General features: G+C 41.5%; 1 protein-coding gene across 7 annotated transcripts in view; it reads left to right on the top strand.

Annotated features, from left to right (window-relative positions):
• Positions 1–24,726, top strand: part of LOC121282065 (protein phosphatase 1 regulatory subunit 12A-like) — a 301,831-nt gene that overhangs the window by 209,235 nt on the left and 67,870 nt on the right. For 4 of the 7 annotated variants that reach the window (XM_041195472.1, XM_041195470.1, XM_041195471.1 and 1 more), the window contains one exon: positions 411–452. In XM_041195472.1, coding sequence (XP_041051406.1) covers positions 411–452 — 42 coding nt within the window. Of the gene's footprint in view, positions 1–410; positions 453–756; positions 1,188–5,511; positions 5,572–12,289; positions 16,088–24,726 lie in introns of those variants that run through there. The other 3 variants (XM_041195473.1, XM_041195474.1, XM_041195476.1) reach the window with 3 other exon arrangements.

Genomic DNA, 24,726 nt, shown 5'->3' with positions numbered 1-24,726 from the left:
AGAACCAGTGATTGTGGTGTATCTGCCAGCTCACCAGGGGATCTTCAGTAGACTATTGCAGTAAATAGGTTGAAAATGTTATTTAAACATGGAGTGAGAAAAACATTTTTTTTTTGAAAATCATATGTCCGGATATAACTTCAGCCATTACAACCATATTGGAGTTTTGAGCCTCAAGTCTTGCTTATACTACGAATTAGTAATTTATTTGAATATATTGTGCAGATGTGAACATATTTATAAGATTGTTCAAGAAACCATCCAGGCCGTCATTTATCTGGAAAATTCAAACCTGGCTGTAACGTTTTTTTATGCATAACAAAATAGTCATTTCCAAGAGTATTCTTTTGGATTCATGTTGAGATATAAATTGTTATTCGGTTTCTGAGTATAATTTTGCTTTTCTTTAGGGTGATGAAAATGATGGAAAAGGGGAAGAGAAAGACATCCGGGTAAGCTTGAGTTTAGAGATAATCCTCTAAACAAGCGTGAAAGAAAAATATATTTTGCATTTTTTGGTGTATTGTTTTATCTTTTTGTTTACCCTCAAGGTTTGCACTGGAAATAGTGCTGTGGAAGCATTATAGCCACCCTATACACTGTAGCCAATTTAAGACAAAACTGAATTTGTGTAATATTGTTGCAATGGGCAAATATAATGGCAGTTAGTGCTGAAAAATTTAACTGGGCAATATTACAAGCCTATTTCCTGCAAAAATGCTTACTCTTCAATTATTTCTTTGATGATTACTACAGTAGAACATTGTGATACTGTGAAAAGCGACACAACACGAAGACAGTTAAAGGTCCAACAAGACAAAGACTTTATTCTACCAGTATGCATACAGGGACATAGCTCAGACGAGACTGTTCAACAAACGAAGTTTGCTTTGCATATTTATACACTTTATAACTGTGCTTGTTACTCAGGTATCCAGTCTATCACATGACCACAGACAGTACTAGACAATTACAGTATCGATGCCTTATTAGAAGACTAGACTAGTCTCCAGTTTGAAATAAACACTTCTTTTGTGAAGCTAATCAAGCTCCTGCTGCACCCATGTTACAGTGACCCTTTCCCTTGTGAATACAAACAGGTTCCCATTCACAGCAATTATCTCTCTCTAATGTTAAACAAGTCTCTACATATGTTATCATGATTATGACTCTTTGTGGAACTAAACTGCTCAAGCCTCCTAAGATAAAAGTAAAATACTGTGGATGCTGGAAATCTGAAACAAAAACACAAAATGCTGGAAAAACTCAGCAGGTCTAACAGCACATGTGGAGAGAAAAAGAGAATTAACATTTCCACTCCATATGACTCTTCTTCAGATCTGTTTTTGCTCAAGTCTCCTGTCTGGGTTCTGAATTAGAGTTGAATTAAATGTGCTTTTAACCCTTTGCCTCAGCCTTGTGTCACCCTTGCACTAAGCTCCCAGCTTGCCGAGTACCTATATACTCTTCCACATATCTGTCTAGTTTCCTAATTACTTTCTGTACTTATGTACCCTTACAACATGGTTATACCCAGGTAGTATCTATAAATGGAACATATTGACTGAGCTGAGATATCCCAGCATCAGTTTTGTTCATCCAGATAAATGTATTTCTGGGTAATCAGCCATTGGCCTGTGTTCATTATTGTGTTGCTGAAAAGTAAGTTAAAACATTGTACATCTAAGAAGCTTTCTTCAGTTTAAAAAGTAGCATTCTGCTCTGTATATTTTCTCTTTGGTACTATCTAACAAGTAGAAACATATCAAATAGGAACAGGAGTAGGTCATATGGCCTTCAAGCCAGCTCCTCCATTCTGTATGATCGTAGCTGATCCAGTATCTCAATGCTATACTGCCACACTTTCCCATACCCCATGACACCTTTAGAGCCCAGAAATCAATCTCTTTCCTCCTTAACTATATTCAGTAACCTGGCCTCCACAGCTTTCTGTGGTAGAGAATTCCACACATTCACCATCCTCTGAAGAAATTTCTCCTCATCTCAGTCCTAAGTGGCATACCCCATATCCTGAAACTGTGATCCCTTTTTCTAGACCCCCAGCCAGAGGAAACATTATCCCTACATCCAGTTTGTCCCACCATGTCAGAATTTTATACGTTTCAATGAGATTCCCCCCTTGTTCTTCAAACTCCAGTGAACATAGGCCTAGTCAACCCAGTCTCTTCTCATGTGACAATCCTGCCATCCCAGGAATCAGTCTGGTGAACCTTCACTACAATCCTTGGCAAGTATATCCTTTCTTAGGTAAAGAGGCCAAAACTGCGCACACTACTGCAGGTGTGGTCTCACCAAGGTCCTGTGCAGCTGTAATAAGACGATCCATGCTCCACACTCAAGCCCTCTCGAAATGAAGGCCAACATAACATTTGCCTTCCTAACTGCTTGCTGTATTTGCCTTTTTGGCTTCAGTGACTGGTTTACAAAGTACAATGGGACCTGGGTGACATCAACATTTATCAATCTATCACCATTTAAATAATGCTCTGCTATCCTGTTTTTAGAACCATAGAAAAGTTACAGCACAGAAGGAGGCCATTCGGCCTATCTTGTCCATGCCAGCCTGAGGACACCCAGGTGCCCTTTCTAATCCCACCTTCCTGCACTCCATAGCCCTGCAGTTTACAGCACTTTAGGTGCAAATCCAGGTACTTTTTAAAAGAGTTCAGAGTTTCTGCCTCTACCACCAACTTGGGCAGCGAATTCCAGACACCCACTACCCTCTGCATAAAAAAGTTCTTCCTCATGTCCACCCTTACACCTTCTGCCACTTATCTTGAATCTATGACCCCTGGTTCTAGAATTCTCCACGAAGGGAAACAATTTTATCCTGTCCACTCTATCTATTCCCCTCATAATTTTGTACACCTCAATCAAGTCACCTCTCAGCCTTCTTTGTTCTAAGGAAAATAACCCCAACCTATCCAATCTCTCCTCATAGCTACACTTTTCTAACCCTGGCAACATTCTTGTAAACCTCCTCTGCACTCTCTCCAGAGCTATTACGTCCTTTCTGTAATGTGGTGACCAGAACTGCACACACTACTCCATCTACACACAAGTTTCCATCTTCATCTCTGATAGGTCCCACTTTTTCCTTAACTAACCTTTTAGCATTAATGTATTGGTAAAACATCTTTGGGTTATCTTTAACTTTACTTGCTAATCTTTTTTCATGCCCTCTCATTGATTTCCTTATTTCTTTTTTTTACTTCGTCCCTGCGCTTCCTATATTCGTCTAGGCTATCTGCAGTGCTTAGTTCTTTGTGCCTATCGTACGCTTTCTTTTTCTGTTTGATCTTCCCCTGTATTCCTCTAGACAACCAGGGGGGGTCTAGATTTGGCTGTACCACTCTTATTTTTGTAGGGGACATGTCTACTTTGTACAATTAGGATCTTGTTTTTTAGTGCTTCCCACTGGTTTTCCACTGTTTTATCCTCCAACAGTGCTGTCCAGTCCACCTCCGCCAAGTCCCTTCTCATTTCTATAAAATTTGTCTTCCCCCAGTTCAAGGCTTTTACTCCTGCCTTATCTCTGTCATTTTCCATGAGTAATGCTATCTAACTGAATTGTGATCACTGTCCCCATTATGGTCGCCAACTGTCACTTCACCCACTTGCCCTTCTTCGTTCCCCAAGACTAGGTCTAGAATTGCATCTCCTCTTGTTGGGTTTGTCACTAATTGTTTGAAAAAATTTTTTCTGGACACGTTGCATGAATTTTTCTCCCTCAGTGCCCCTTATATTGTTTGAATCCCAGTTGATATTAGGATAGTTGAAGTCTCCAACTATTATTGCCCTCTTGTTCTTACAAGCAGAAATTTGCCTACATATTTGTTCTTCTATCTCCTTTTCACTATTTGGGGGTCTGTAGTGTGACTGCCCCTTTTTTATTTCAAAGGTCAATCCATAAAGCCTCGTTTGTTGACCCATTTAGCATATCATCCCTTCTCTCAACTGGAATTGATTCTTTAACCATTAGTGCTACCCCCCAACCGCCCCCCCCCACCCCCCAACTCATTTTTTATCTCCTCTTTCGTGTCTGAAGACTCTATAACCAGGGATATTAAGCTGCCAGTTTTGTCCCTCCTTTAGCCAGGTCTCCGTTATAGCAATAACATCCTGCTGCCATGTATCTACCTGTGCCCTTAACTCATCTACCTTGTTTGTAATACTCCTTGCATTGAAGCTTAACCCCGTCAATTTCCCTTGCTGGACACTTTGTAACCTTTGCTTTTCCTGTAACTCCACGTTGATCACAATGTCCCTAACTAATGTTCTACCTCCATTTTTCTGATCTATCTGATCCTGCTCCTGGGATCCCATCCCCTGCCACACTAGTTTAAATACTCCCCAAAGAACTAGCAAAAGGCCCCACAAGGACACTGGATCCAGCTCTGCCTGGGTGCAGCCTGTCCGGTTTGTACAGGTCCCACCTCCCCCAGAACCGGTCCCAGTGCCTCAAGAATCTAAATCCCTCCTGGCTACATCGTCTCTCCAGCCACGTGTTCACTTGGTCTATCTTCTTATTCCTGCTCTCGCTAGCACGTGGAACTGGGAGTAATCTTGAGATTACTACACTTGAGATCTTGCATTTTAATTTATCTCCTTCCTATCTAACTTCCTGTACTGAGCTTGCAGGTTCTCATCCCTTAGTTTACCTATGTCGTTGGTACCAATGTGTACCACGACCACTGGCTGTTTACCTTCCCTCCTCAGAATGTCCTGCAGCTGCTCTGTGACATCCTGGACCCTGGCACCAGGGAGGCAACATACCATCCTTGATTCACATTTGCGGCCACAGAAGGATCTGTCTATGCCCCTAACTATTGAATCCCCTATCACTATAGTCCTGCCACTTGTTTTCCTCCCGCCCTTCTGAGCAGCAGAGCCACCCACGGTGCCGTGAACTTGGCTGTTGCTACTTCCCCCTGAAAGGCCATCACCCCCAACCGTATCCAAAGTGGTATATCTGTTAGAGATACCAAAGTGGAGAACTTCACACTTATCAAGCTTATACTGCATCTGCCATGTATTTGCCCACTCATTCAACTTGTCTAAATCACCTTGAAGCCTCTTAACATCACCCTCACCACTCACATTCCCACCTAGTTTTGTGTTGTCAGCAAATTTGGGAATATTACTTTTTGTTCCCTCATCCAAATCAGTGATATATACAGTGAATAGCTGGGGCCCAAGCACTGGCCCCTGCCGTAACCCATTAACCAACACCAAGTTGTCTTACTATATCAGCGTTTCAGGTTAATGACAGCAAAAGCTAAATGAAACCACATTGATCAAAAATTTAATGTTGCTTATTCTATGGCTTCCTTGGGGGAAATTAGTGATGGAAGAAACAAACTTTCCAGTGTTGAATCACAAGCAAAAAAGAATAAGAAACGCATTTGATTAGCTGAGGAGTAACACGGTCATGAACCGCCTCAGAGTTTTAAGTTCATTCCGTTACTTTTTTTATTTATTCTTTCACAGGGTGTGACCGTCACTGGCTAGGCCAGCATTTATTGCCATCTCTAATTGCCCTTGAGAAGGTGGTGGTGAGGTGCTGCAGGCCATGTGGTGTAAATACATTCACCATGCTGTTAGGAAGGGCGTTCCAGGGTTTTGACCCAACAACAGTAAAAGATCGGTTCCAAGTCGGATGGTGTGTGGCTTGGAAGGGAACTTGCAGGTGGTGGCATTCCAATGCATCTGCTGTTATTATCCTTCTAGGTAGTGGTCACAGGTTTGGAAGGTGCTGTCGAAGGAATTTTAGTGAGTTGCTGCGGTGCATCTTGGGTTGGTGCACACAGCTGCCACTGTGGAGGGAGTGAATGTCAAAGGTGGTGGATGGGGCACCAGTCAATCAGGTTGCTTTGTCCTGAATGGTATCAAGCTTCTTGAGTAGTATTGGGGCTGCACTCATCTATGCAAGTGGAGGGTATTCCATCATGCTCCTGACTTGTGCCTTATAGAAAATGGACAACCAGGAGGTGAGTTACTCGCCACAGAATTCCCAGCCTCTGACCTGCTCTTGTAGTCACACCATTTATATGGCTGGTCCAGTTCAGTTTCTAGTCAATAGTAATCCATTGGATTTTAATAGAAGGGCAGTTTGGCGATGGTAATGCCATTGAATGCCTTGGGACAATGGTTAGATTCTCTCGTTGGAGATGGTCATTTTCTGGCACTTGTGCAGTGCAAATGTTACTTGCCACTTATCAGCCCAAGCTTGAATGTTGTCCAGGTCTGGCTGCATATACACACAGACAGCTTCAGTATCTGAGGAGCCACGAATGGTGCTGAATATTGTGTGATCTCCAGCGAACATCCCCACTTTTGAAGTTGTGAATTGAAGTCACTTTACTTGAATGTGCAGAGCATTCGCAATAAGATAGATGAACTAGTGGTACAAATAGAGATAAACGGTTTAAATCTAATTGCCATTACAGAGACATGGTTACAAGATTTCCAAGGTTGGGAAATGAGTATTCCAGGATACGCAACATTTCAATAAGGCAGACAGAATGAAAAAGGATGTGGGATAGCATTGATAATAAGGGATGATTTTGGTAGCATTAGTGAGAAAGGATCTTGGCTCAGAAAATCACGAAGTAGAATCAGTATGCGGTTAAGATTAGGAATGTCAAGGGTTATAAATGCTGGTGATTGTCATTTATAGGCTCCTTAACAGTAGTTATACTGTTGGACAGAGCATTAAACAATATATTATTGGACCTTGTAACAAAGGCGATGTAATAGTTGTGGGAGACTCCCACAACTCCACAGCACTCTAAAAGTTTGCCACTATCCAGGATAAAGCTTACTTGATTGGCACCTTTTAATGCCTCCACCACAGACGCCCTGTGATCGCATTGTGTACCATCTACAAGATGCACTGTAGCAACTTGCCAGGGCTTCTTCAACATCTCCCAAATCCACAACAACTTCTACCTAGAAGAGCAAGGACAACAGGAGCATGGGAACACCACCACCGCCTCCAACTCGCACTCAATCCTGACTTGAAAATAAATGACTTCCTTCTTTATTCCTGGGCCAAAATCCTGTAACTCCCTAACTTATAGCATTAAGGATGTATATACCTTTACAACAGAGTGTAGTGGTTCAAGAAGGATTCTCTCTATCAGCCTTTCACGGGCAGTCAAATGGACGATAAATAATTGCCTTGGCAGCGATGCTCGTGTTTACTGAATGAATTAAAAAGAAATTAAAACCTGTACGTGGAATAAATGATTTGGCAGCATTTTTTTTTCTGTTTTACCATGGTATTTAGCAGTACAACAAATCATTTAATGCACATCATGCATTCCTGACTCCTTATGAGTTGAAAGCCACCATACCCGTTTCATGTAATTCAGGCTAAATCTACACTTACATTTATTATTAGAATTATATTTGCAAAAGAGGCCAAATAAATGCAGCAGAGCAGTGATAGACTTGTTCACAACTTCTTGACTAAGAAATAGTGATCTCGTTTGTAAGTCAGTTTCAGAATCTTTTAACTGAGTCCTTTGATCTGTTACATAAATGTATCCCTTTGAGCTGACAAGTTGGTAGCTGGTCCACTGTTTCGTCACTGTCTTGAAAAAAAATAGCTAACCATCTAGATTCAGATCCTACTCATGTAATGGTCAACAAAGTACACTTACAATGAGAGTTTCAAAACAGCTTCTATTGCATAACCTCATAAACATCTGGGACCACAAATTGCACTGAAGGAGCACATAGGACAGATGCTGGAGTTGGGCCAGCAGGATGCTAAGTATTGGTGCATTAACCCATGGGAGAGAAACACAAACAAGGAAAAAGCCTGTGAAAATCAGGTTTTTAAGTGGTAAACCTCGCTTGAAATAGTAAAATACCTGTGTTTTCCTCTTTGGTGCTTGATTAAAAAAAAAGACAACACTTTGTCTCGGTAATGCCACAGAGTGGTCAAAGCTAGATGTGCAGCGAAAGTTACAATGAAAATTTACAGTCAGATATTTGTGACTGAAATACATGATCAAGCTAGGTGTAGTGAATGGGTAAACCTTATTACAGTGTTACCTGTTGGATTTAGAGGCAGTTAGCACCGTAAAAGGGAGGTAGGGTTAATTAACATAGTGCAATCTCAGGAATATTTACAGATGACAGGGCATACCATTTTTGGGGATATTAAAAATTATGAATGACTAATGTTCTGTGGCTGTTATGTACTGCGGATGACATTAATATGCCATTAAAGTTATGCTTGCCTGGTATTATATGACCATCCCTCTGATCTTGAACTCCTCCTAATCTAACTCAGTACAGTAAGGCCCAATTTTAAGTTGCCTTATTTAAAGTTCTGCTTTAACGTCACGTATACAATAGGGCCGGTATGTGCACTTAGCATCAAGATTTCCGTTTTAGCATTGTTTTGTCCTGTGTCGATGTAGTTCGTGTGACCCGTTTAGTGCCATTTTAGAACAGTCCCTGCTACTCGTCGCTTCTTGCCACTGCTCACCACTCTGCCTGCTCCCCTCATTTGCAGTTTCTCACTCTAAGTCCTTGTTCACAACAAGGCTTCAGGAGAGGGAAGCAGCCAGCTGGAGGTAGGTAGCAAGAGTTTGTATTTTTAAATTAGTTTTATTTTAGAGGTTTTTCAGGGAAAATTATTTTGTAAGTTTTTTTTTAAAAGCTACATTTTGAGTTTGTAAATATGCCAGAAATCTCCCTTATTAGACTTGCTGTTTCTTAAGAAGAAATGTAAATGCTACACTTGTACAGTAGATGGTGCTGTTTTATGGTTGAGAGTTAAAACACAGGCACCATTTTTAAAGTATCCTTTTTTACAGAATGGTTACCTTATGAATCTAGCATTAAAGGTTATTTTTATTTTAAAGACATGATTTAATGCACATTGGGAAATAAAACATTTGTTGCTAGTGCCAGTTATGAAGGAGTGGATCATAATTTAAAGTGCCTTTCCTGATAATGGTAACCCTATTTCTTATCTATGCTCTGTTATGTTTGAGCTGGGTATTAATTCTGATCCTGCTGGCAAGCTTTCATTCAATGCATCTTTTTGTAATCTGGAATAAATATTAGATAATTCTAAATGTTGAGTCAACATCACTGGATTGTGTGTTATAACACATTTTCTGTAACACTCTCAGTTGATGCCAAGGAAAAGTTTACATTTGCAAATTTTGGAACAGTAAAACTCCAGGAGTCTCTGAAGTGGAAATTGTTTTTTTTTTGTTTAATTTTCATGCTCATAAAAGAATATTTTTGTGGTAATGCTGCAGGATTGCAATGATTTTAATTTGAATTCATATTTGACATAAAGTCTGTTAGCAGCTGCAAATTACTAAAAGTGACCATAACATTGAGCTGTTTTGTTAACTCCTGAATTGTCAAGGTCAGGAAGGCTCAGCAGTGAACACCTTTTTTTAAAAAAAGCTTTCCCTTAAAGTTCTGCATTGTACAGAAGTTTGATCATTAGCAGGAAGGTGCAGCGAGGATTTTTGTTTCTGCATTGAAGTATTGAAATATTAAAGGTATGGCATGCTAATACTTTACAGTAAAGCATTTATTCAATTATTTTGAAGTGATCTTGTTTCACACTTGCTGAATATTAATTTTGTAAACTAGTTTATTTTGATGTTATAAGACTTTTCTTTCCAGGACCACAACAGAATAAATATTTTCATTGGATAGGTTAGCAGTCAGTCCCCCACGGTTGCACAATTAGTTTTGTGCTACATTCTTACCTTCCTAAGAGTGCAGTTTCCATGACAATTTGAAACATGTGACTACTCGCCACAGATGTTTCTTGCTAGTAATTACAAAAATTGGGTTGGATATTACTGAACTTTGCCTTCACAGAGAATTAGCAGTGGACCTCCTTAATTCTGACACAAAGGAGAGTCCCAAGCTGGAGTTCAGTTTTTCACAAGTGTTTGACACAAGTTCCTGTCTGCTTTCGCTGTTTCACTCCAAGTTTGGCATCAAGGAGCCGTAGTCAAATTGAAGTCCCTGGGAATGAGAAAACTCTCCACCTGGAGCCATACCTAGCAGAAAGGAAGATGGTTGTGGTTGTTGGAGGCTAATCATCTCAACCCCAGAACATCACTGCAGCAGTTCTTCATGGTAGTGTGCTAGGCTCAACCATCCTTAGCTGCTTTATTAATGACATCATGAGGTTAGAAATGGGGATAAAAGCAAAAAACTGCAGATGCTGGAAATCCAAAACAAAAACAGAATCAGAAAGACCTGGAAAAACTCAGCAGGTCTGGTAACATCGGCGGAGAAGAGCACAGTTTCGAGTCCTCATGACGCTTCAACAGAACTAAGTAAAAATAGGAAAGGGTTAGGGGTGGGGGTTGTTGGGACAAGCAGCCAGTAATGGGTGGAGATAACCAAAAGATGTCACAGTCAAAAGGACATAGAGGTGTTGAAGGTGGTGATATTATCTAAAGGAATGTGCTAATTAAGAGTAATTCAAAAACAGTTCCTCTGACATGTCCTCCTTATTCCTTAACCGAGGTTCTCCATCCACGGTGGTTGACAGGGCCCTCAACCATGTCCGGCCCATCTTCCACGCATCTGCTGTCATGCCTTCTCCCTCCCAGAAACATGATAGAGTCCCCCTCGTCCTCACTTATCACCCCACCAGCCTCCGCATTCAAAAGATCATCCTTTGCCATTTCCACCAACTCCAGCATGATGCCACCACCAAACACATCTTCCCTTCACCCCTACTAGTGGCATTCCGTAGGGATCATTCCCTCCGTGATATCCTGGTCCGCTCCTCCATCACCCCTACTCCTCAACCCCCTCCCACAGCACCTTCCCATGCAACCGCAGAAGATGCAATATCTGCCCCTTCACTTCCTCTCTCCTCACCGTCCAAGGGCCCAAACACTCCTTTCAAGTGAAGCAGTATTTCACTTGCACTTCCCTCAACTTAGTCTGCTGTATTCATTGCTCCCAGTGTGGTCTCCTCTACATTGGAGAGACCAAACGCAGACTGGGTGACCGCTTTGCAGAACACCTTCGGTCTGGCCGCAAGAATTACCCAGATCTCCCTGTTGCTTGCCATTTCAACACTCCACCCTGCTCTCATGCCCACATGTCTGTCCTTGGCCTGCTGCATTGTTCCAGTGAAGCCCAACGCAAACTGGAGGAACAGTACCTCATCTTCCGACTAGGCACTTTACAGCCTTCCGGACTGAATATTGAGTTCAACAATTTTAGATCTTGAACTCTCTCCTCCATCCCCACCCCCTTTCCGTTTCTTCCCCCTCCTTTTTGTTTTTTCCAATAATTTATATAGATTTTTCTTTTCCCACCTATTTCCATTATTTTTAAATGTATTTCCACCCATTGTTTATCTCCTACTTTTAGCCCTTTTAGTATTCCTTCACCCCACCCCCACTAGAGCAATCTGTACCTTGTCTGTCCTGCTTTCTACTCTTAATTAGCACATTCCTTTAGATAATATCACCACCTTCAACACCTCTTTGTCCTTTTGTCTGTGACACCTTTTGGTTATCTCCACCTATTACTGGCTGCTTGTCCCAACAACCCCCACCCCTTAAACCAGCTTATATTTCACCCCTTTCCTATTTTTACTTAGTTCTGTTGAAGGGTCATGAGGACTCGAAGCGTCAACTGTGCTCTTCTCTGCCGATGCTGCCAGATGTGCTGAGTTTTTCCAGGTATTTCTGTTTTAGAAATGGGGATGTTCATTGATGATTTTTGCACAGTGATCAGTAGCATTCTCAACTCTTCAGACACTGAGGCTCTCTGTACCTGCATGCAGCAGGTCCTGGGCAGCATTCAGTCTTGGACTGGTAAGTGGCAAATAACATTAGTACCATAAAAATGCCAGCCAGTGACTGTCTCCAACAAGGGAGAAATCTAACCATTCCTCCTTGACATTATCATTGCTGAATCACCCATCAACAGTATCCTGAGGGTCACCATTGACCAAGAACTGAACTGGACCAACCAATTAGATACTGTGGCTACAAAAGCAGATCAGAAGCTGGGAATTTTGCAGTGTGTAACTCTCCTGATTCCCAGAATCACAAGTTTGGACTGTGGTGAAATAGTCTTCAGTTGCCTGGATGAGTGCAGCTCCAACAACATTTGAGAAACTCGACACATATCAGCCTTGTGTTAGAATCATATCTCTCAACATTGAAGTTTTCTTTTACTAAATGGAAGGATTTGGCATGATCTGGACACATGGTTGCTAACCTGTGATTTTTTTTTTTTAAAGAAGGTCATAAGTTCACCATGGATCTGTAAACAAGCAGGCCTCTTCCAAGAAATCGCCTGACCTATATGGAACTTGAGAAAGAGTTGTTTGTTTAGGTTGAACTGCAAAGCATTTTAATTGATGAAAAGCTGGGAGACAAAAAGGCAATCACATGGGACAGAGGAAAAAAAGACTTGAATTGTGAACCTGCTGGTTTTGAAGGCTGTCTTGTTGGAGGGCAAGCTGAGGAAAGAAGGTTACCTTGACTGGCTCCCTCTCTCTCTACCTTGCCTAAAATTGTGAGGCTATCAACCTGTCACCAGAGAACCCTCATCTAAGTGTAACTAGTCTGCATTTGGACTGCAAAGCTGGGAGTAGGTGAGAACTTCCAGGCATCCACCGGGACCAGTGACCCATCTGCACACAAGGGAACTCCAGGTTGACAGCGTCGAGACCCTGCAGACTTTATCCTTTATTTTATAACGTCCATCCCCCAAAGCCCGTCTCTGCAAAGAGACTAAATCTATTTGTCCTTTGTTGTGCGCACACTGGGGAAGCTTTAGGAAGAGATAAATAGTTATACTTCCCGATTGCAACTGCATGTTAACCAGTAGGTGTCAGTTGTTAAAAGAAGTTTTGTCTTAAAATAGATTAATCATTGAGTTTTCAAAAGAAGCCTGGTCAGAGTCTCTGATTTGCCCTGAATTCTGCCCAGTCTTGAGCCTATGTATTTTGTTACTTAAAGGTTAAACGCCGGGGGGTGAGGGGGCTCTGGTTGCCTTATTGGAAAGGAAGTGCAAGATATTCTTACTTGTCGACAATGGCAAGAGCATCTGTGCTGACCCTGGGTAGACTGTTAGTCTGCAAATCTCACATGGCAGTGTTAGGAATGTCAGATTTTATAAATGGTTATACTTTAAACTGCATTTAATTTCAAGAGAGATTGAAGTTTGGTGTCTAAAGGATAGCTGGTTAGCATTTCTACCTGGACACCAGTTTCACATGATTCATATTACCACAAGGATGGGTTTTTGGAAGGAACAGTATATAGAAACCCGTTGTAGGATTAGGTTGCAGGTCTTCTAAGATATCCCTGACCCTCTCAGACATAGTGTGCAATAACCTGAGAGAGACCAGAGATAGAGACAGCCAGTCTCCATTCATCATGCAGAATGCAGGTGGGAGCTTGCGCTCGAGTTGAAGAGATCAAGTTTGTAAGGATCTAAATGAGGCAGGGAAATTCGCCTAGTTTTGGTTAGAGGGAGGAACCTTCAGGGTAACCCTACCAGGAAAATGCGTCCCAGGGTCAGGAGTTACCTGGCTGGTGGAGTATCTCAAACTCTGCTACTTGAAAACCACAGTGCCTGAAAACTGGATGTTTTGATAATGTTTCATGCACCAATTTTAATTGAGTAACATTTAAAAAAAAACTGAACTGGCAGTTTGTTTAAGTGCTGCATTGGCACAGTGTGGCTTTAGACTAGTTACTGGCTTTGTGTGCTGCTCTATCCTGTGCTTCAAGTGACCCTTGACCCCACCTGAACCAGTATGACCCGAATTGCCCACAGCCTAACCTGCCCAATCTGAAATCTGGCATGGCCTCAGCCCCAAGGGTGCCAGATTTGGGGTACTGTACTTGTTCTATGTATTAGTGAAGAATTTGTTTAGATTCGGTAATCCAGTGGCTTCTTTTCCATCTGATGGCCAGAATTAGAGTAAATGCACACAGATCAAACTTGATCAGTCGCATATAAGATGTTGCATCTGACCTACTGAGTTCAAACATCTGCACCAATCCCAGTAAAAGCCATGAATGGCTCAGGCACTTGGCTCCTGGCTAACTGTGATGAAAATCTGGTATTGTTCCATACTGTTGACTATAAAATGAAACACTAATTGTTTTTAATGGCTTTAATCAATTGTCAGACTTTATCTTAGAGGTACCTAGATGTTACTGCCAACGACTTATCAGCCTGGTGCTCTCATGAAGACATTCTCAGGGTCTAGAAAGAACATTGTGCTGATTTAGTATCTGACCTGACATGCACTAGTGCAGACTTGTTTGCTTGGGCATTGAAAAGCAAGTAGGACATGCTCACAGTTAGAAGCCCTTAGCGTGTAAGTTCAGTGGAAGAATGTGCACTCTGTACTACATTTGGCCATTGTCAACCTTACCCTCATTCTGACTTCTCTGGAAGGCTCCAAAGTGGACTTGTAGATTATTAAGATAATTAATAACCAGCACTGAGGCTTTTCATATCTTACAAACTTTATTGTCTTCAAGGAATGACCTTAACCCCAAAGCGACGCAATTTTGAATTTCTGCACCAGTTTCACCTTCCTAAAGTTAATGAAGCCCTGTTCTCCCATCATTGACCTAACCATCTATCAGATGCCATTTTGTTTCCCTGGCAAATTCTATATAGATCTGGACCATTCTCTTTCTCAAATTTTGAAATTTCTGCCTGTAGGCCTCTGGCACCAACTCATAAGCATCAAGCATAGCAGTTTTTATTTCCTTGCAATCACATAAGTGCTCTGCTGAAAGGGATGAGCAATTAAAGATTCCACAGACATTTTAAAGAAATTACAAATTTTCTTTACTGCTCTGCTTCTGGGTCAAAGGTTGTCACTATAGATTGGATGATGTGGGAAGCCTACAGAGTAATTAAAAAGGAAGAAGCAAGATTCTGCATCTGAAGTATGCGTAGAAGAAGTGTGATTTGAATAAAGTTGACTGAGGAGAAACCCAGTTATCTTGATTTCATGCGTTTTCATAAACTTTCAACTGAGCACCTCATGGAGTAATTTTTTAAGATGCTGGAAGCACATTGGCAAACCTTGGATTTTGCCCAGTTTCTTTTCTAGCTTCAAGGTCCACAAAATCAGGGCTTACTGAAGTTCCTCTACCTAAAGAAGAAGGTAGGTCCAACGTCGCCTATCCTTTTTGGTCCCTTTATCAGCATTGCATCGTTTATCATTGTGAGGGTTAGAATTTGAGTGTCTGCCCTGGATATTTCTGTTCTGGATATTTTTGAAATCATTACATGTTCCTTTAGTGTTTCTGGAAGATTAGTGCACTCTTTTTAAAATAAATAATTAAATAAATCTGAACCTTTGGCATTACTGTCAAGGTTGTAGTTATTGCTAATCTTTAGCAACCCAGTAGCAATTAGGATACTTCATGGGGTAATTAAGAATCAACCATATTGGTGTGGGACTGGAGTCACAAATAGGCCAGGACCGGATAAAAACAGCAGGTTTCCTTCCCTAAAAGACATTGGTGTAGCAGATGGATTTTTACTGATCTGACAGCTTCATAATCCATTTTACTTGAAAATCACCATCTTGATCAATGGACTATGCAGTAGGACCTGATTGTGAATCCTCTAATTGCAATGATATGGCTCTGCAAGTCCCAGGAGAGGATGTTAAAGTTATTCATTTGCAGGTGCAGGCAAATGTAACCATTGTTTATCTTGGTTGTTTCTTTTGTATTGGTATATGCGGTTTTGGTGAATCCAGTTTTCAGCCTGATCTTCAGTAATAGCAAAGTCCAAAACTGGGGGAGCTTCTGACATATAAGACATGCTCAAACAGTCCTCCAAAATTCTACCGAGCTTCTAGAGATGCAACAGTCAAAAACCTGTTCACTTTGACTTCTTACATAACATTTTTACTAATTTGTGAAGAGTAAAAGAAGCAAATGTAATTTTGTAAGTCATAAGTTGTTGTGAATGCAGTCCGGATTTTATTTGCAATTATTAATATCTACTTGAATATGTGTGTACAACTCTTCAATAAATGGATTCTGAAATGGTTAAATTCCTCCCTTATTCAATTGAAGTAGTGAGATGTATAGGAATGCTGCATAAGTTCTAGATTAATTTCAACAGAATATAAATAGAAGAAAGCAGCATTTATTACCTCATGCATAGTGTATTGCCAGACAACTCATATTGCTGAGGCCCTTTAGAGTTGTTCCTTAAGTGGCCTATTAGTTTAGCAGTGATATTTCTGCTCAGTTATCAGTTGTGCTGTTTCCTGTAAAGTTATCAGCAACTTGGATTTTCAGGTTTTATTTATCGATGTATCACATAAAACGTATCTGAAGTTAATAGCCTGGTCAGAGAAGGGTCATCACATTGTTTCTTAATCCTTTTCTAATATTTAGCTCTTATAAATTGAAATAGAGACTTTGATCACAGAAGATGTAATGCTCAAGTACTCCAAGTTCTTTATTGATTACAGATATGTCTCACAAAGTTAAAATTTAGTGTTTGAGAAATGTTCAGTGTGCAGTGTTGCGGACAGAATTCATGTTTTCTTATTGTCTGTGATGAATGTGATTTTGTATGTGAGGTGTGTGTATTCTTACCCTCAGAGTGGTTGTTCCAATTTAAATAATCCTAGATGCAAGCTGCTTTGTGAGTTTTAAAATAAAAGTTTTAATTCTTTCATGGGACGTGCGCATCACTGGCTAGGCCAGCATTTATTACCCAAGTCTTACGGTGGTGGTAAGCTGCCTTCTTGAACTGCTGCAGCCCATGTGATGTAGGTACACCTACAGTGCCGTTAGGGAGGAAGTTCAAGGATTTTGACCCAGTGACAATAAAGGAGTGGCAATTTAGTTCCAAGTCAGGATGGTGTATGGCTTGGAGGGGAACTTTCAGGTGGTGGCATTCCCATGCAACTGCTCTTGTCCTTCTAGGCAATGAAGGTCATGGGTTTGGAAGATGCTGCTGAAGAAGCCTTGTAAGTTGCTGCAGTGCATCTTGCAGTTGGTGGTGGAGGGAGTGAATGTTGAAGGTTGTGGATGGGTTGCCAGTCAAGTAGACAGCTTTGTTCTGGGTGGTGTTGAGCTTCTTGAATATTGTTGGAGCTGCACTCATCCAAGCAACTGGAAAGTATTCCATCACACTCTTGACTTGTGACCTGTAGATGGTGGACAGGCTTTGAGGAGTCAGGAGGTGAGTTACTCTTTGACCTGCTCTTGTAGTAGCCGGTTCAGTTCAGCTTCTGGTCAATGGTAACCCCCCCCCAGGATGTTGATAGTGGGGGATTCATTGATGGTAATGCCATTGAATGCCAAGGGGAGATGGTTGGATTCTCTCTTGTTGGAGATGGTCATTGACTGGCACTTAAGTGAGGTGAATCTTACTTGCCACTTATCAGCCCAAGCCTGAATGTTGTCCAGGTCTTGCTGCATTTGGGTATGGACTGCTTCATTATCTGAGGAGTCGTGAATGATGCTGAACATTGTACAACCATTTACGCACATCGCAACTTCTGACCATATTATGGGAGGAACATCATTGATGAGGCAGCTGAAGATGGTTGGCCCTAGGACACTACTCTGAGGAGCTCCTGCAGAGATGTCCTGGGTATGAGAGCATTGACCTCCAACTACCACAACCATCTTCCTTTGTGCTAGGTTTGACGCCAGTCAGCGAAGTAATCCCCCTGATTCCTATTGAATTCAGTTGTGCTAGGGTTCCTTGATGCCACACTTGATGTCAAATGCTGCCCTAACATCAAGGGCAGTCACTCTCACCTCACCTCTCACATTCACCTTTTACCACCTATCTCCGAGTTCTCTTAATGCCTCACCTACAATGAATTACTTTGAAGTATAATAACTGCTATTTTGTATACAAGATTGCACCAAATGAGCAGCAAGATGAATGATCAGTCAATTTGTTTCTGCTACTGTTGCTTGAGGAAGAAATTTTAGTTGGAACAGAGAGACCTCTATTCTCATTGTCCTATTGTGCCTGAGCCCCTCGAGAAAGCAAATGGGACCTCAGCTTAAAACCCATTAATAGTTCACTGTCACTTCTTGAGTTCAGCTCTTTTGTCCATGTTTGGACTGAGGCTGGAACGAACTCACTGGCAGAACCCAAACTGAGCAGGTTATTGCTGAGCATGTACAATTCGATAGGACTGTCAATGACCCCTTCATCACTTTACTGATGATCGAGAGTAGACTGATGGGACAGTAATTGGCAGGGTTGGTTTTGCCTTGCTTTTTGTGGACAGAACATACCTGGCAGTTTTCCACATTGCCGGGTAAATGCCAGTGTTGTAGCTGGACTGGAACAGCATTGCTAAGGGTGCAGCTAGTTCTGGAGTACAAGTCTTCAGTACTACTGATGTAATGTTGTCAGAGCCCATAGCCTTTGCAGTAGTCAGTGCCTTCAGCCATTTCTTGGTATCACGTGGAGTGAATCGAATTGGCTGTAGACTCCATCTATGATGCTGGGGGCCTCCAGAAGGAGGCTGAGATGGATTATCTGCTCAGCACTTCTGGCTGAAGATTATTCTAAATGCTTCAGCCTTGTCTTTTGCACCAATGTGCTGGGCTCCACCATTTGCGAGGATGGGGATATTTGTGGAACTGTGTACTGGGTTCCACCGTTAGTGAGGATGGGGATATATGTGGAGCTGCCTCCTACAATTAGTTGTTTGTTTGTCGTCCGCCATTTACAACTGGATGTGACAGGACTGCGGAACTTAGATGTGATCTGTTGTATGCGGGATTGCTTTGCTATGTCTATTGCATGCTGTTTTCGCTGTTTAGTATGCAAGTAGCCTTTTGTTGTAGCTTCACCAGGTTGAGAACTCATTTTTAGGTATGCCTGGTGCTGCTCCTGGCATGCCTTCCTGCACTTCTCTTTGAACCAGGATTGATCTCCCAACTGGTGGTGATCGTAGAGTGAGGATATGCTGGACCATGAGGTTACAGATGGTGGTTGTATACAATTCTGCTGCTGCTGATGGCCCACAGAGTATCACAGAGTTGCCTGGTTTCGAGTTGCTAGATGTGTTCGAAATTGAGTCCATTTAGCATGGTAGTAGTGCCACACAACATGATGGAGGGTATCCTCAATGTGAAGATGGGACTTCGTCTCCACAAGGACTGTGTGGTGGTCACTCCTACCTATAATTTCACACAGAGATGCATCTGTGACAGGTAGATTGGTGAGGCTGAGTCAAGTATGTTTTTCCCTCTTGTTTGTTCCCTCACCATCTGCTTGCTATGAGACGGTAGTTGGTAACTTCAAACAACTGTCATAACCTATATTTTCAATTGGTATGTTTGAGATGCAACCCTGAATTCAGAAATGAAACCACCAAGCCTCCAGAGGTTTTTTATATAAATTAAATAAAACATTTACTAATTTTACAAGGCATTAACCATGCACACATCTACAAATTACTACCATATTAGCTATTAAACAAATCCCCAAATTAATCACTCCTAAAATCTTCACCAAGACAACAATAACCCATAGACTTTAAACAGACACCAGGCAAAGCACATTTTGTCTTACAAATTCAAAATGAGGTTCCTTTCAATTTGTTTCCTTTGCAGATAGTTGTAGACTAACAGGTGCTTAGATATCACATGTCTCTAACTTCCACACACAAATATCTTCTGTATATACATAGCCTTCCCTTTGAATGCAAATTCTCTTTGTACCACTAGGCCCTTTGAATTCCACCTCTTCTAACAATAAAAACCTGTTTCATAGTACCATTTTTATTAGTAATATAAACACATTGCTTTGTGTCTCCTAGTTAGGTGCAAGATTTCACCCCCAGTCTTTGAATAGTTTATTCAACAAATGCAAATGTCCCCTTTACCTTTTTGTTTAACATCTCAAAGCTACTATACAACAAAGCACCCAGACTAGCTGGCTTTATTCCAATTAACACAAGCACACTCACACCTATGGACACAGACCCTATTACAAATCCAATTTAAAATCATTTCCAATAACATACACACATATATATTTATATATCTATCTATCTCTATATATCTATATCTATATATCTCTATATCTTTATCTCTTCATGACATCCCCCGCCCTATTGAAAAATGAATCATAATTCTAAAAGATAGCTTCTTTTTTTAATAACCTATCTCCACATCTCACACTATGTCCTATACTCATTACACTACCAGATGCATGCATTAACATAACATATATATACACAAGTATTTGGTATTAACATAAATCACTCCAGTTCAGTGTCCAGGTTTTTAAAAATGTCCAGTTTTCTTTTAAGCTTCAAACTCTTGATAATGCAATTGTAAGCAGTTCTCCCTACCAGTAATATGTATAATCCATATATTAAATGGTTGTAATAATGGACTCCATCTTGAAATTTGACCAAAAACTTCAACGGTTTGTGGTCTGTATAATCGGTTGCTTCTGATGAATTCTTTGCAACATAAATTTCAAAATGCTGCAATGCTAACACCAAACCCAAGGTCTCTTTCTCGTTGAATATCTTCTCTGTTGTACGTTCAGCTTCCGTGAAAAATACCCTATCGGTTTTTTCAGTTCCAGTGTCATTTACTTGTAACCGTACAGCCCCAGTGCCAATATCACTTGTGTCAACAGCCACTTTGAATTGCTGTCATAATTGGGTACTGTCAAAACTAGTGTCGTTGTTAATACAGTTTTCAAACTATCAAATGATTTCTGACACTCCAGTGTCCCTTGAAACTTCTTGTTCGTTTATAATAATTCAGTCGGTGGAGTAACCACACAGCTAAAATTTGGTACAAATTTCTGGTAAAACCCACTCATGCCCAGAAATCTCAAAACTTCTCGCTTTGTTGTGGGCACTGGGAAATCCACGATAGTCTTGACATTTGCATCTCTCTGAGCCACCTTACCATGTCCAATGGTATGGCCTAGATATGTAACTTGCGCTTTCGCAAATTCATGTTTAGCCAAGTTCATCACCAAAATAGCTGCTTGTAATCGAGAAAATAATTGTTCCAGATGCTGCAAATGCTCCTCCCATGTAGGGCTGAAAGCTATTAGATCATCAACATAAACAGCACAATTGTTTAGACCTGCAATTATTGTTTGTCAGTCTTTGAAAAGTCGCTGGTGAGTTCTTCATATCATCTGTCCATGACAGTATCAGTAGGAGTGAGCACAGTTATTGTGGAGATCTTCACATTGAGGATACCCTCCAATGTGTTATGTGGCACTACCACCATGTTAAATGGGATAGTTTTTGAACAGATCTAGCAATTCAAGACTGGCATCCATTAGGCACTGTGGGCTATCAGCAGTAGCAGAATTATACTCGAACACAATATGTAGCCACATGGCTCAGCATTTCCCCCGCTCTAATATTACCGTCAAGCCAGGGGATCAACCCTGGTTCAATGAAGATTGCAGGAGGGCATGCCAGGAGAAGCACCAGGCATACCTAAAAATGAGGTGTCAACCAGCTGAAGCTATAACACAGGACTACTTGCATGCCAAACAGCATAAGCAGTAAGTGATAGACAGGGCTAAGTGCTCCCACAACCTACAGATCAGATCTAAGCTCTGCAGCCCTGCCACATTCAGTCATGAATGGTGGTGGATAATTCAACAACTCACAGGAGGAGAAGGCTCCACAAATATCCCCATTCTCAATGATGGGGGAGTCCAGCACATCAGTGCAAAAGATAAGGCTGAAGCTTTTGCTACGATTTTCAGCCAGAAGCGCCGAGTGGATGATCTATCTCGGTCTCCTCCAGAGGTCCCCAGTATCACAGATGCCTGTCTTCAGCCAATTCGATTCACTCCATGTGATGTCAAAATACGACTGAAGGCACTGGATACTGCAAAGGCTATGGGCCTTGACAATATTCCAGCTACAACACTGGCATCTACCCAGCTATGTGGAAAATTGCCCAGGTATCTCTTGTCCACAAGAAACAAGACAACTCCTACCTGGCCAATTACCGCCCCATCAGTCTAGTCTCCATCATCAGTAAAGTAATGGAAGGGGTCATCAGCAGTGCTATGAAGCGACACTTGCTGAGCAATAACCTGCTCACTGACGCCCAGTTTGCATTCTACCAGGGCCAATCAGCTCCTGACCTCATTACAGCCTTGGTCCAACCATGGACAAAAGAGCTGAGCTCCCAAGGTGAGGTGAGAGTGACTCCCCTTGACATCAAGGCCACATTTGACTGAGTGTGGCATCAAGAAGCCCTAGCAAAACTGGAGTCATTGGGAATGAGGGAGAAAACTCTCTGCTGATTGGACTCATACCTAGCACAAAGAAAGATGGTTGTGGTTGTTGGAGGTCAGTCATCTCAGCCCCAGGACATCACTGCAGGAGTTCCTCAGGGTGGTGTCCCTCGGCCCAACCATCATCAGCTGCTTCATCAATGACCTTCCTTCCATCATAAGGTCAGAACTGGAGATGTTCGCTGATGATTGCACGATGAAGCAGACCATGTCCAAATGCAGCAAGATCTGGACAAAATCCAGGCTTGGGCTGACAAGTGGCAAGTAACATTCATGCCACATAAGTATCAGGCAATGACCATCTCCAACAAGAGAGAATCCAACCATTGCCCCTTGTTCAATAGCATTACCATCACTGAATCCCCCCCCTATCAACATTCTTTTGGTTACCAATGACCAGAAACTGATCTGGACTAGCCATATAAATACTGTGGCTACCAGAGCAGGTCAGAGGCTAGGAATCCTGCAGCGAGTAACCCACCTCCTGACTCCCCAAAGCCTGCCTACTTTCTACAAGGCACAAGTCAGGAATGTGATGGAATATTCGCCGCTTGCCTGGATGAGTGCAGCTCCCACAGCATTCAAGGAGCTTGACACCGTCTGGGACAAAGCAACTCACTTGATTGGTACCACATCCACAAACATTCACTCCCCCCACCACCGGTGCACAGGAGCAGCACTGTGTACCATCGGCAAGATGCACTGCAGGAATTCACCAAGGCTTCTTCTCTAAACCCACAACCAATACCATTGAGAGGGACAAAGACAGCAGTCAGGTGGGAACACCACCAACTGGAAGTTCCCCTCCAAGTCACTCACCATCCTGACTTGGAAATATATCGCTGCTCCTTCACTGTCGCTGGGTCAAAATCCTGGAATTCCTTTCCTAACGGCATTGTGGGTGTACCTACACCACATGGACTGCAGCGGTTCAAAAAGGCGGATCACCACCACCTCAAGGGCAATTAAGGATGGACAGTAAATGCTGGCCCAGCCAGTGAAGCCCACATGCCTTGAATGAATAAAAAAAAGTACCAAATGGCATGACTTTAAACTGATATAGTCCATTTCCCATTACAAAAGCCGATAGCTCCTTTGCTTTCTCCAACAATCATACCTGCTAATATCCTTTTAGCAAATCAAACTTTGATAAATTTTGATTGCCCGCTTTTGTCACCGCATTCACCCTTCGATGGCCCACATACAGTCTTTGTGTTCCATCCAGTTTTGGTACCAATCACAATAGGCAAACTCCAGTTGCTGAAACTAGACTCAATTATATAATTTTGAAGCCTGAAATCAATTTCTTTTTATACGTGATAACTTTGCTAGACTTAATCTATAAGGATGTTGCCTTATTGAAGATTAAACTTATACAGAGACATCACATTTGGCTAAATGTGTCTTTCCCAATTTATTCCCAAAATTGGTTTGTGTGACTGCAATAGCTTTTCCAAATCACTTTGCTGCTTGCCTGGAAGATAACTCAGTATTTCATTTAAATTTTCAAGCACCCGCTCATTATCCAATTTGATTAGAGGAAAATCAATTTCAGAGTCCTGCACTTCTACCTCTTTCTCATCATCCACCATTACTAATACCTCTTTTTGTTCCTCTTCCCTGTCAAAGTACTTTTTAAGCATATTTACACGACACAGCATCTGTTTTTTTCTTCTATCTGTCGTATTTATTAAATAATTTACTTCACTCAATTTCTTTTCAACTCTGTAGGGCCCACTAAATATTGCATTCAATGAATCATCTAGCACTGGTACCAAAACTAATACTTTCTCTCCAGAAACAAAACTGCGAGCTTTAGCTTTTTTATCTGCCTTCAGTTTCATCACTTGTGATATCTTTAAACATTTCCTAGCCAACTCATTTGCCCTGTTCAATCTTTCCCTGAAATCTGATACGCAATCCAAGAGAATAGGTTCTGAATTTTGACCCACCAATTTCTCATGAATCAATTTCAGTGGCCCCCTTACTTCATGACAATAAACTAGTTCAAAAGGGCTAAAAGCAGTCGATGCATTAGGGGCATTTCTAATAGCAAATAACAAAAATGAAATTCCTGTATCCCAATCCTGACGGTACACTCTCATTATGGTTTTTAAAGTTTGATGCCATCTTTCCAAAGCTCCTTGTGACTCCAGATGATAAGCTTTGACTTAAACTGTTTTATCCCCAAACTTCATTACTTCTTTAAACAGCTGTGACATGAAATTTGATCCCTGATCTGATTGTATTTCCTGAGGTAAACCATATCTTATAAAAAAATTAATTAACTCCTCCAAAATCTTGTTAGTTGTAATATTTCTTAAAGGTATTGCTTTAGAATACCTGGTAGACACACCCATTATTGTCAATAAATACTGATTTCCACTTTTAGTCTTAGGGAGG

The sequence above is a fragment of the Carcharodon carcharias genome, chromosome 9 (genome assembly GCF_017639515.1).
Source record: "Carcharodon carcharias isolate sCarCar2 chromosome 9, sCarCar2.pri, whole genome shotgun sequence".
Lineage (NCBI taxonomy): Eukaryota > Metazoa > Chordata > Chondrichthyes > Lamniformes > Lamnidae > Carcharodon > Carcharodon carcharias.
The sequence above is the reverse complement of the archived record's forward strand: the minus strand, read 5'-3'. Positions and strand labels throughout refer to the sequence as shown.